This window comes from Ictalurus furcatus, chromosome 20, assembly GCF_023375685.1.
Source record: "Ictalurus furcatus strain D&B chromosome 20, Billie_1.0, whole genome shotgun sequence".
Lineage (NCBI taxonomy): Eukaryota > Metazoa > Chordata > Actinopteri > Siluriformes > Ictaluridae > Ictalurus > Ictalurus furcatus.
In genome coordinates this window covers 16,293,405-16,307,499 of record NC_071274.1, presented here as the reverse complement: position 1 = coordinate 16,307,499, position 14,095 = coordinate 16,293,405, and the positions used below count along the sequence as shown (strand labels likewise).

Here is a 14,095-nt window from a genome sequence, read left to right as displayed (position 1 = left end):
GTAATACTAAATGCATTAAACGGTGTTCACTGAAATTACTTCTAATTGATATGGAAGGTCAATTTTAAATTTATTGTGGACTGTACACATTCCTCGTGGTCATAAAATCCAGTGCAGACAAACAACGAAGAGTGTTGGTCCATAGAACTGAGAGTGCTTTTAAAGGGTCTGAGACTAGGCCCAAATGAATAGAAAGAAGTGAGCGTCGTCCAAGGCGCTGAAACTATACTTAGATGTAATGGTCTTACTGCTTCAAGGCAAATGAATAAAAGCTCCTGAAATCGATTTGTGACCATGGAGTCCATGACAAGAATAGAAAGCTACTGGTAAAGTGCTGGGTGTGTATAGAGACCTGGATTCCATTCTTACCTCAATCAGAGCATTAGGAGATTTTATGAGATATATATTATATATTATGGGAAAGTAAGGGGCATTTTAGAACATACCACTTGCATAGAAACACCCCATGGGTAATATTATAATGGTTATAATGCAGTTTCACCTGGCAATAAAGAATCATAGATTGCCCAGAAATAAAAGCCTCTATATACACATGCCCCTGAGGTGTCTGTCCATCACTGCACTTTGACATAGACAGATACTATAAAAAGGTCTAGAGGTAGCTAATCATATACAGTACATGTATCTGTACTGTATATAATATATATATGTGTACTATGAATAAAATCAGCTAAAATAAAACCAAATCTTAGTGATAAACTCCGCTGCATTGTTCAAGTTAAAGCCCACTCTTTAGTAGCCAGTTGTAATAGCAGATGTGCACAGATGTTGAACAGGTTCTGATCTATGTCTTAAGCCGGGTGCACACTGTGCGATTTATAATAGTCTTTTGCGACTGTTTCTTGTCAGACTGTACGAACACGATCCCCGCTGTAAGCCATGTCACACTGTAGGATCTCATTGTCATTAATGTCAGACTGTACGACAGTCAAGACGCGAAAAACGGACGCACGCAAGAAGACTCGTACGGAGTAGGAGAAGCCACACTACAGGACTGTGCCTCAAATCTGCCAGAATTTAATCAGAGGAAAAATTTGATCGCAACGGCCGTTAATCGGCTGTCGGGGAACACGTCAAACTAGCGATCAAAGACCACAGATTTTGACCTAGGATTATAGGTATCTTTTAGGATTCTCAAAATTTGTCTCAGACGGACAAATCGTGGCCAAAATCGTACAGTGTGAACCCGGGTTTAAACACGCTGATGACAGGCAACGGCTGTTTATTAGTTTCGAAACAGCCACAACAGAGACACAGCAGTGTGCTGCAAGGCAAAGGCACACTTAGACATGCATTATTTTCGATGCCAGTATTGATAAAAAATAAAAATAAAAATAAAAATAAAGATACCAGACCTCATAGCACAGACACTGCTGGGTTAGTAAGCATTCGGAATAATCCTTAGGAATCTTAAGCAGAGTCCTTTGGATACGTAATAGTACTGTACAATGATTGCGCTACACTTGCAGACTGGTTATGAAACATAACAATAACTAATAGGTTAATGACCGAGAAAGCCTAGTTTACCACACGATCTTTGTTAAGTTAAACTTAACCTGACGTAGCTGTCGTTTGGTGGGATGCTGTCCTGGAGGAACTGGAACTGGTAGAGGTAGAGAACGATGAGATGGCCGGCACAGAAGATAGCCATCAGCACACACAGGCAACTGAAGAGGAGTGTGTCGAAAGTCCGGCAGAAAGACCACCACGTGCACAACACAAGGAAGATGAAGAAGTAAACGGCTGAGGTCAGAGAGGGCAGCATCATGCCTGTGAGTGTGGATGCAAAAGGAGTGCTGAGTCAACTGGTGCACAGAACTAAAAACATACATTAAACACACAAATCAAAATGAATACACCAACAGAAGACTGAAGGACATGCTGACAAATCTTTACCAGCTGTCACTGCACTACATCTACCATTATACAGGACACTGACTACGTTTACATGGACAGCAGTAATCTAATTATTGACCTTACTCTGAGTAAGATAATAATGTGATTAAGGTGTTTACATGAGTCGCTTTTAGAATACTCCTGTCATGTTCCCGTTTTACATGTTTTAGAACATAATTAGATTAACAGCCCGCGTCATTACGTCACCGCGCCACGCCGTCCGACGTCCCTCCAGAATTTCACACATCAACATACAGTTCGTCTTCGTTATGGCACCGTATACAGTTTTGGGTGTTAAGTGCAGTTAATTATTTGACATGCTGTACGTGCTAATAGACAACTGCTTGAAGCCGTGGGCTGTGTCCCAAGCCGCATACTTACCGTCTATATAGTAGCCGAGATACATGTATTTTTCCCCACTATAGGCCTATAGTAGGCAAATATGCGGTTTGGGACACAGCCGTACTCTCTTGTTCGCCGTAAAACGTAAAACTGCCGTGTGTGATCGTGTCCTGTCGCAAAACGCGGTGAAAACTCTCACACGACGTTCATAATGTGATTAAGGTGTGTACATGTCTGTAATACACGTCCATAATGCGACTAAAACAGGAATACTCCACCTGTCTTAATTAGATTATTGCTTACTTCGAGTATGACCTTAATTAGATTAAGGTAATTAAAAATTGCTGTTTACATGGTCGTTTCTTAATTAGAGTATGGTCTTAATCAGGTTAAGAGTGGATTACTGTTGTCCATGTAAACGCACTGATTATCCAGTTGTACTGCACAATATGGTCCAAAAGTCTGAGTACTCTAGCAATAACTGTTTTTATACCACTGTATTGTTGAATTCTCAAATCTGATTGGTCAGAAGCTATTGATTCATTTTCTATAACAGCAGCTCTGACAATAGTGCCAGCAGCAAGGTTTATATTAAACAGATTCGAAATGGTGTTGTTATTTGTTATTTAACAGAGACAAACATATAATCTATGATACAGTGAAGCTTTTTGTAAGGATGTGGTTATTTAACATTTATGGAAGGAGTTTACAGTGTCAGCAATTTAGCTGGCCTAGCTGTTTTAACATAAGTCATAACAGGAACTAACTTGTTTTGAAGATGTTCCACAACATTCATAAAACTATAAAAGTTTAAAATGTATGATGTGGCAGTCATTAATTAAAAAAAAAAAACTTTGGTCAAATTACTGTGGTATGAAAGGAATAAAACACTTGTGCTTTTATAGGAAAATAATCTAATTAATCAAACACCATAGCCTGTTGTTGTTTTTTTTAATTTCCTTACTTATCTGCCTTGTAATTTTGTTTAAGAAATATAAGTTAACAAAATTTGTACTACATTGTCATAAATAATTAAATCAAATGGACCCCAGCCTTTTTGATACTGGATTGTTGCTATCTGTCACTGACACCATTTGAGATTCTAGTTGAACTTTTGCCTCCTATAAACGATCTGTCACTATGATATCATTATTTATTTTTAAACAGTAGAATTATTTAAGATTTTTACTAACTTGGATTTCTCACCTGTCATGCCTAGCAATATAGTCACCACCACCTTCCCTGCTGTGGTGATGATATTACCAATGATATCTTTCACTTTAGACGCCACTCCTGCAACTACGCGCAGGACCTTCATCTTAGCGCTCTCCTTCACTTCCTCCTCCTCCTCCTCCTCCTCTTCTTCTTCTTCTTCATCCTCTACCAGACCCTCGTCTTCCTCTTCCGCTTCATCTTCGGCATCAAAGTCCTCATCGTACAGCATCTCATCACCTTCTTCATCAGGGATTCTCTTTTCATCACTGTCCTCCTGTGCGAGGAGGTAAAGAAATGACCAAATATCATACCAACATAACACCAGAAATCAGAGCTTCCATTTTGTCTCTCACCGTAATTAAGCACCATTAAGAGAAATGGTTATATGTATGTGTGTGTGTATATAGTGGTGGAAATAAGTATTGTAAGTATTATGTATATTATATTATATATATCTATGTATATTATGTGCGTGTGTGTGTGTGTGTATATATATATATATATATATATATATATATATATATATATATATATATATATATATATACACACATACACACACACACACACACACACATATATATATATATATATATATATATATATCCTTGTTGGTTGATGTGACAAAAACTTACAATACTGAAAGATATGACATACATTACTACATACATACATACATACATATATATATATATATATATATATATATATATATATATATATATATATATATATATATATATATGTATGTATGTATGTATGTATAGGTTTAATACATTCTGACTATAAATAAAATACAAATTTAACAATTTTAAAAAGCCAATACGAAATTTTACCATCAAACCGTAACTGTGATATCTCAGGAAAGAGTATTGTAATCTTATTTTCATAAATATGAGCAAAAATTAATATACACCAATACTATCTCTATGATATGTTGACTCTGTGCTGTTTTATCTGGACAAAATACTTCGTAAACAAAATCATTTAGTGCAATTTTTTTCCCAGGAGCACACCAGTTTCTGAACAGGGGATGTGTGTGACTTAAACAAAGCTGCTGTAGATTAGATAACTCTGAATCTCTCAGCAACAACACACAATAAACCAAACAAGCTTTTAACTGCTCCACATGTGTGGCCTGGAGCACAGGAACCAGCACCCTGTTAATGGCATGGCAGCATACTGGATCTGTCTGGCAAGGCCTTTTACGTACCATGTGCTAACACTTACTGAATAAACATTATCGGGCTGCTTTCCTGGATACTTTCCTGGATTAACCTTATTGTTGTACATAATTGCAATGTCAAGGGCAATCCACAATTTTATCAGCAAGATTTTAACATTCTGCGTAATTTCACAGACTTTCAACTCATCAGCTAATTAACAAAGGCTTTGTGAGTTAAAAGAGAGAAACACTCTGAAAGAATAAATTAATGTCTGGATCAAATGTTTTATTTATTTATTTATTTATTGTAAGTAGTTTTTCCTTAAAATATACTTGTTTTCTCAAACAGTAGTAGTTTTTAATTAAGAGCCTCAGGAGAAGAAGTGAGGCGTTTGGCCTATTTAGGAACTTTAAGGTGGTTATCTTCGGACTCTGGGCCGTTCGAGCCCCGAGTTCCATACAAAGTGAGAACGCTGTTTTCTTTCCTGCTTGATTATTGGTACCACGAGAAAATAATAAAAAAGCAGCAAACCCAATGCATAGTACTTTGCAAACATGAGTGCACATAAGTGACTTATGAGTTTGCGCATCTGAGCCACAGTTCAGAAGTATTTTTTTCTACATGAATCCAAACCAGCAATTACAATCCCTGTCTGCAAAGAAGCCCAGAATTGGTCCTAAGTGTGGACTTGAGTTTTTGGACCAAGTGTGAAAACGCCCTAAGTAAAGCATTTTCCCTGGGGGAAGCGCCTTGATAACATAAAATAATCTTACTTTCATAGAGGTAATGCACTCATTACTATTTATACAATTTTAATCTATGAGCAGGTGTGTCCAAACATGTGACTGGTAGGGTGAGCTACACAGCATCCACTCCCAACAAATTAAATTCTGGCCACATTAAGGGAAAGTGGAGACACATTTTCCTTTATATCTCAGATTTTATGCCATGAATCTGGCACGGTGCACTCTTTATCCTCTAACTCTATAGCAAAATAAAGATATATGAGAGTAAGTGGAAGAAAAACACATCAAACACCAACACTGCTAGTAAAGATGCTGTTTATAGAAATCTGATTATGGCTTTTCATTTCAACTAATAAATATTTAAGTAGTCCTTAGTTCTGCCATGTATTTCACATGCCACTTTAAGCAGTAATATTTTAAGAGTAACTCAAATTCAAACACAGTTAGGTCCTTCATCAACCATAACCTATATATGGTTCCCTCCAAAAGTATTGGAACCGAAAGGCCAATTCTACTGTTCTCACTGTACATTGAAGACATTTGGTTTTGGGATTAAAAGATGAATATGAGACTATAGGTCAGGATTTCAGCTTTCATTTCCTCATATTCACATCTAGATGTGCTGAACAACTTAAAACATCATTGTCTTGCTACATGATGAAGCTCCTACCAATTAGATTGGATGTATTTCTCTGTAAATTGGAAGACAATTTGTTTCTGTAGACTTCTGAATTCATTCTGCTTTTACCATCATGAGTTACATCATCAATAAAGATTAGTGAGCCCATTCCAAAATCAGCCATGTGAGCACAAGCCATAACACTACCTCCACCATGTTTCACAGATGAGCTTCTATGTTTTGGATCATGAGCAGATCCTTTCTTTCTCCACACTTTGTCCTTTCCATCACTTTGGTAGAGGTAAATCTTGGTTCCAGAACTTTTGTGGCTCATCATTTTATCTTTTTGTAAATTCCAATCTGGCCTTCTGATTCTTACTGCTGATGAGTGGTTTGCATCTTGTTGCATGGCCTCTATATTTCTCTAGATTTGAAGTGCACTGCACTTGAAGTGATCTTTGAACAATGAATTGTGATACTTTCAGCTGTCCCGTGAAGGTTGTTTGTTATGTCACTAACTGTTGTTTTTTTTGTGTGTGTGTGGCTTTTTGTTCACAGCTCTCACAATGTTTATGTCATCTGTTGTTGTTGCTTTCCTTGGCCAACCTATTCCATGTATGGCTGTTAGTACACCAGTGGTGGCATTCCACACTGTTATATTGCCTATGCCCAACGTTTGTGCAGTTTTCTCAGCTTCAAAACGGGTTGTTTTTCTCCTACAGACATCTCTCTGGTCTTCATGTTGGTTTATCCTTTTTAACAATAAATGCAGTCTTCTCACATGAAACCTATGGCTCAAACCAAGAGAATACATTCAGCACTATTAATTCTTTGAACAATCAATTTACAGGGCACACCTGGGCAGCAAGAAACACCTATCATACACATGTTCCAATATTTTTGATCACTTGGAAAAAAAGGGGGTAGGCTCAAACAAAAGGTGAGACATTTGAAGGTGTTTAACACATCTAGATATAAATATGAGGAAATAAAAGCTGAAATTCTGATCTGTCATCTCATTCATCTTTTGATCTCAAACCCAAATGTCTTCAATGTATAGCAAAAACAATAGAATTGGCCTTGCTGTTCCAATACTTTCAGATTGGACCGTAATGAAAACATTATTTTAGCAACTATTCACTGGTCAATAATTGTGTTTGTGATGTGTAAAATATGATATAAACTTAGACATTTTAATATATAAGTTCTATTTTTATTTTTTTATTTTTTTGCTTCCACATTTCCCTTTGGACCATGTAGTGAAAGATCTAAAATGCATTGCGATATGCCTATTGAATAAGCTTGACTAAGAATGCATGTGCAAACATAATGGTCAGCCCACTTAAAGCACATCTTTAATAGGGCATTTTTGCAGATGGTGAATTTCAGGTGGATAAGGCTCTGGGATATTATTAGAAGTTCAAATTCTAGCGCTGCCAAGCTGTCACTGTTGGTCCCTCGAGCAAGACTCTTAATCTTTATCTGCTCAGCGCAACTGTAAGTCGCCTTCAATGAAAGTGTCTGCCAAATGTAAATGTAAAATGAACAGCCTTGTTTGTACTAGGATGAGGATATGTTTTTGATGAAGAATATAAAGCACTGAACCAAGACTGATACATTTATGTCTACTAATATCTATTAAACTTTGTATGTATATACATCTGCTTATATATAAATATATATCTTCTGTAACAGTTCATGTCAATCTCACCTGTTCTTCTGCATCAAAGTCCTGGTTGTATTGGGCCATTTCCTCCACTGGTCTCTTCTTCTCCAGACTTCGACACAGCAGCCAGGTGCCGAGGCCGGCCATGAACATACCGATGTCTGGCAGAAACACCCGGATGCCATTTCCTACATCTGCCCCTATAACACTTATGGCAGAGGAGACATTAGGCCATGAGCTTCATACTCAGAAGCTCTGATTAGGTCATCACGATCAATGATGACCATACATCTTACTATACATCATCCCGATATCTAGTGCAAACAAAACATTTCTTGAATATCAGTACATTATTGGGAATTCGCAGATTATGTGTTCTAAAGGTACAAATACACAAATGACTATTTTTTTTTTTAAGGAAAGCTTGCCAGGTTCATAGCGCTAAAGTTGTGTACCAACATAGGATCCCATGCAAGTGGGAGGTTTTTACTTGAGCAAGCAATCAGATATGATGCTTGTGGGACAAACAAAAGCCACCTACAAGTGCATTACAGCGTTCGTTCCATTCATCCTTAGTAACTGCCTGGACAGGGTTTTGGCGGTTTAAATTAGGCTGCTTTTTCTTTTAAAATAGAATCAACTAAAATCATTAGAAAATATAAGCACACATCTGTAGTTGAGACCAGTTATGAACTCGAGCGATGTAGCTGAGGTTGAGGAACTGTCAGAGGCAGAATTCACAGACTGTGCTAACAATGCTGCCATTTCTACCTCGTTTTTTTTTTTCTTTCTTTCTGTCCTTTCCAGTGTTTCCAGTGGCGTAGAGGCAGGCTACATTGATTTATTTTTTTAAAAAAAATACATTTCTCATATAGGTCACTCTCACTTCAAGCTTAATTCGAATACAGATACAGATAGGAGTATTTGGGGCATTAAACAAATACAGGTATTGGCATTGTGTTAAACCCCTACTATGCATATAGAGCAAAATGCTGAAATTGATGATGAACTCAAAAGTTATAATAATGTCATGTCATGAATTTACACTAGTGGTTCAAATAGTCTTTAAAAAACATTTTCAGCTTTATATTTAAATAATCTGATAAAGTGCAGTGATAATAAAGAAGTGCTAGCATTTTATAGGAACAATACCCCCCATGTAAACTTCTTATTGGTGTTCGTTTACCAATAACAACCCGGATACCACGTGTAGCCGTGGAGGTCCCGTGAACAAACACCATCTGTGATAATGGAAAGATGGGAAGTTTATTGGAATGCAGTTTTTTTTTCCCAGCAGCATTTTCCAGCTACAGCTTTTTGCACATCTGTGGTGTGCTACAATACTTGGATTTTATATGCCTCTCCACCCAGTTCTATAAAATCAGCATTTCCCCATGTTAAAAAGATATAAATATTTCTCATTAGAAGCACATCAGGCTTCTCTAAAACAGCCACAGTGGAAATAAGGCTACCAAAGTGTTATTCTATTTAGGGACGATTTATTCAAAACAGTCTCTTTCACAGTCCTATAAAAGCCTCTATTGAACTTTTCTTCAAGGAGCAACATGTTTAGGTCTGCATAGCCCGAACGAAAACTCAAAGCCCACGCAGAAATACGTCTGTGATTTCAATCTTGCAGAATAAGTAAATAAGAATGGTTATAGCATTAATGTATGCCGTATGTCTAAATTAGAAAATTGAATAGTATTCAAGGTAGGAGATAAACATCATCCTTAAGGTTTTTCTAGCTGGTTAAACATAATCAACAGTTACTGTAAAAAAAAAAATCCTTGTTTACTACAAAATCATTTCTGTGCCCTGTAATTTATTTACTAATTATATAAGTATATTCATGTCTCTGAATGCCAGACTCTGCTGCTTCAGATCAAATTGTTTACAATAATAAATAGCTCTTGCTTCTCACAAAAAGCATGCAATTATTCCTGCATGCTTGAAAGTGTGAAGCCCAAAAGGCCGCGTTTCCAGACTGTGTTCACCTCATAAAAGTTGAAAGTTGCAGTAACAGCTAATCAACGCCTGCTAAGTGAATTCCAGTCTAATTACAGCTCACTGATGTTTCCAATTAGCTCAGGTTTACCCTTAAAAAAAAAAAAAACCCAATGAGACAAAATCTTAGTGAAGGGAAAATGTCCTTACTGTGTTAATGAACACGGTCATGTTTCCATTTCATCTATGAAGATTTAGTGGTTTTTCGAAAGTCCCTTTAAACTGGATGCTCCAACACCTCTAGATAAAAAAGACGACGTGATGATGGTTTCTATATTTTCTGGTCCAAAGCGGCCACTTTAGACTCATCTCTCCCTGGCGTGCCGGCTCTAAGTCAATTTGGCGGCTCTGTTTCCTCCCTCTCGCATGCCTCCATGCCAGGTTTAAGAGGAGAGAGACATCACCGTCCCGTAATGTCATGGCTAAATGCCTTCGTTGGAGTAACAGGTCAATTAGGGGCATAAACAGTTTAGAGTTCAGCTTCCTGCCACTTTCAGCGGCTCCACTCTTAGCAAAATAAATCCACAGACACGCGGCCCGCACTTATGAGAAACCACGGCTAATTGTATCAGGGTCTTATGAGTGCCTCCGTATGTCAGATTTGGCTCTGAAAAATGTGGGCTTTCAAAAGCAGGTCAGGTGTAAGTGGGTTTAGCGCTCAGGTGGAGCTGTATGGAGAGATGGGCAGACTGCCTGACACGCGCGTAAGTGGGCTGTAATGCTGTTTGTCTCTGTTTGTTTCCTGCTAACAGCAGGATGATGCTTACACAGGCAAGCAACTCAATAATTTAAAAATATCACAAAGGTCTTTCTCGCTCCTAGACTTCAAACAACCAAGGGTGAGTCAATAATTTTCCACCACTTACAATAATTAGTAGCACAGCATGCACTGTGAGTGTCATCTGTTCCAAAGACACTGGGTGCTAAACCTGATTTTACACAACCATTGCTCATTTTTACAGTGTTGCTATAAAACCTGTTTACTCGCAGCACTGCAAGACACTACATTCAGTGAAGAATATTTCTAACCTAAATTCTGACAACAGGTTCCTAAGTTTGGGGTTGTGCAGTATGTGCACTGAGAGCTGATTCAGACATTCAATATTCGGAACCTTTTTTGGGATGTACAATAAGCTCACGATCATAAAACTCCCACTGTAACTTTTTTTCTTCATGTATTATGATGAAGCTCTGAATCAGATTTATTAACTCTGGAATAACTCTAAAACAGTTCTGGAAATTCAGGACTGGCAAGAAGGAATTTGTTAGTGAGTTAAGTCATTTGAACCTGGAATTAATGTTGGGCAGGTCTGTAGTGGCTCAAAAGTTAAAACTCTGGGTTATTGATCAGAAGGTTCAAGCACTGCCAAGCTGTTATTGTTGGGAGACCTTGAGCAAGGCTCTTAACCTTCCAGGGGTGTTGTATAGTGGCTGAAAATCCTAGATGCCTTAGAGAAAAAACTGAATTTTCCCACATAAACTGGAAAGCATATTGGTAGACAGGAACCTCAGTTTTGTTTTTTGTTTTTTTTTTTGTTGTTTTTTACTAACCAAAGATTCCAGAATCCTGCATTCTTGTTTTCTATTGGCACACGAGACAGGTTTGCAAATTCACAGGTCAAAGTTCACCTACATAAAGTCAGCACAATACAAAACACTACCAGCAGCACAAGTATTTCTCATGCCTCATATCATTTCCCTGTCACTGACTTGCCTTTTTTTCTCCAGTAAATTTGAACTGTGTTTGGTCTGACCAGTATGTTAGCTTGTAAAGCAGAAAAGTGTAGTCACTTGTATCGCCGTAGCAATGAGTAGGTCATAGATGTTGGTCGACTGATCAATCGGCCTGGAAAATTAATTACATTGATATCCAGCATTTTTAGGTAATCTGCCCTGAAAGCAATCAGCAACGGTTCAAGCTTACCCTTTTGTCTTCCCCGGCAACTACATACTGTTTCCAACTCAATCAAGTGGCTCAGAGACAGCACTGGCATTGGAGAACAAATGGTAAGTCTCAGATCCTAGCTAATTAATTTTATTAAATTTAATTTAAGTTAAATGTTTTATATGCTGTTTATAAGATAAGAAGTGTTTACTTTAGCCTCTGCATAATTAGTTTGACTCCTGTCATTTGGTGAGAATGCATGATGCTAAGATAAGATAAGATAAGAACAATACAAACACAAAAAAGCCTAATATTTAGCAGACTGCAGGCTGCATACCAGACACATGCATAACACATACTGCAGACTCACTGTAGATTAGGGCTGAACAATACAGCATCCACATCACAAGTTCTGCATGTGCACTGATTTCACAGGAGACAAAAACTAGCAATTTTCATCACTAATCTTGAAGAGAAAATATTTAGCCCATGTAAAAACCCAAATTAAACTGAATTGAATTCAATTTAATGAGTTTATTGCTTCTGGTTCTGGACAAATTGCGCATGTGCCCTTCACATGTGCATGCACTCTGAATGGCCGACCATAATCGTTCAATTCAGGCTGATTGATTCCCTCACAAAACGAGTAGAACTTGTCTAGTCCTTCTTGTTATTCATTTGAAATGTTCAAATATAAAATATATTTCAGATAAGAAGGAAGCTATTGAAGAAAAACGATTTCAGACATTTGATTTCGCTGTGATCTTGACCCTGATTAAGTCCATTCCAAAGTGTATTCAATTCATCTAGTGGTTACTGTGATAATTCCATTCAAATCCCACAAACATTTAATCACTCGCTCTTGAGATATCGTGCTAGGGAGAATCTCGGATAGACGGACGAAACAAAAACACAATGCCTCCAACACGTATTGGCCCCTCATAACACTTACTGACATAAAAAGTGTAGCTGGTTTATGAGGGATGTTTAGTACAGCACAACAACAAAAAAAAACTAAATCAGCATTGGCCACTGAAATAGGCCAACCACATCTGTATATCTTAAAATACTTAAAAACTGAAATATACATTGGAATAGATTACCAAAATTTAGGTCACAAAATGGACAACACATACACATGCACAGGTTTCTTCTCTCTCTCTCTCTCTCTCTCTCTCTCACACACACACACACTCTCTCTCACTCTCTCTCACTGTTTATACAAAATCCATAGAGTTAAAATAAAATGATGTATCTTACCTCTCAAATCCGATCTGTCGTATAGATTTCTCCCAACCTGAACCTGGTGGGGGAAAAAAATAGAGCTCTTTAGAATCTGGTGTATTTCCACTACATTTTCTTCATGGCCTGATTTCTGAAGCAAAATAAAAAAAAAAATGACAGTGTGTATCGTTATGCAAAGTTCCAAAGGTTATTTCTAACGTTTTTGCATGAACCAATTTACAATCATTATATCACATTTAGCTTTTCATATACACTCACTATCCACTTTATTGGGAACATCTGTACACCTGCTCATTTATGCAATTATCCAATCATTAAATCATGTGGCAGCTGCAAAATGTGTAAAATCATGCAGATGCAGGTCAAGAGCACCAAGTAATGTTCGCTTCAAACATCAGAATGGAGACAAAAGGGTGATTTCTGTGACTTTTAACCGTGGCATGGTTGTTGGTACCAGATATGCTGGTTTGAGTATTTCAGAAATTGCTGATCTCCTGGGATTTTCACACACTACAGTCTCTAGAGTTTACACAGAAAAAAAAAACAACCATCCTGTGTATGGAGAGTCTGCAGGCTGAAACACCTTGTTGATGAGAGAGATCAGAGGAGAATGACCAGACTGTGACTTGCTGGATGAGTAGTTTCTGTGCTATTGGAGGAATTTTGGAAGGTCGGCCACTTCTGGGAAGGTTCACCTTTCCTTTGGGGAAAATGTTCCTTTCCTTTTGGGATAATGTTCTGTGGACTGATGAGTTGAAAGTGGAACTGTCTGGAAGACAGGGGTCCTGTTACATCTGGCGTAAACCAAACACCGAATACTGAATTCCGAGTTTAGTTTAAGCCTGCAGACTCGCCATACACAGGATGTTTTTTTGTTTTTCTGTGTAAACTCTAGAAACTCTAGAAATCACAAGAGATCAGCAGTTTCTGAAATACTCAAACCAGCCCATCTGGTACCAACAACCGTGCCATGATCAAAGACACACGTTTTCCCGCACTCTATTTGATGTAAACAATAACTAAAGCTTTTGACCTGTATCTATTTGATGCGTTTATATTTAATGTCACAGAATCCCAACTGATGCTCTATAAAAGATTATGTGATAAGCTCAAACCTCAAACTCAACTATATTTAAGTACTGCATGTAGGTGGCTGCTCTAATGCTTTTACGATCACTTTAACTAATTTGTCTTTATATCATAATGGCTATAGATATAAATGGATATAAAGAACCAATCAGAAAACTTCTCTTGGGTTTTGGAGAGAGATCTGAATAAAGGGGTGTG

The 14,095-nt window shown here is 37.6% G+C and overlaps 1 protein-coding gene across 1 annotated transcript in view; it reads right to left on the bottom strand.

The window, feature by feature from the left end:
- The window catches only part of LOC128623991 (piezo-type mechanosensitive ion channel component 2), a 99,642-nt gene that overhangs the window by 55,408 nt on the left and 30,139 nt on the right, over positions 1 to 14,095 (bottom strand). Inside the window, exons 4-7 of the mRNA XM_053651238.1 lie at positions 12,824 to 12,866; positions 7,717 to 7,879; positions 3,466 to 3,748; positions 1,578 to 1,791 (exon numbers count right to left, since the gene is read on the bottom strand). Of these exons, the coding sequence (XP_053507213.1) occupies positions 1,578 to 1,791; positions 3,466 to 3,748; positions 7,717 to 7,879; positions 12,824 to 12,866 (703 nt within the window). The remainder of the gene's footprint in view (positions 1 to 1,577; positions 1,792 to 3,465; positions 3,749 to 7,716; positions 7,880 to 12,823; positions 12,867 to 14,095) is intronic.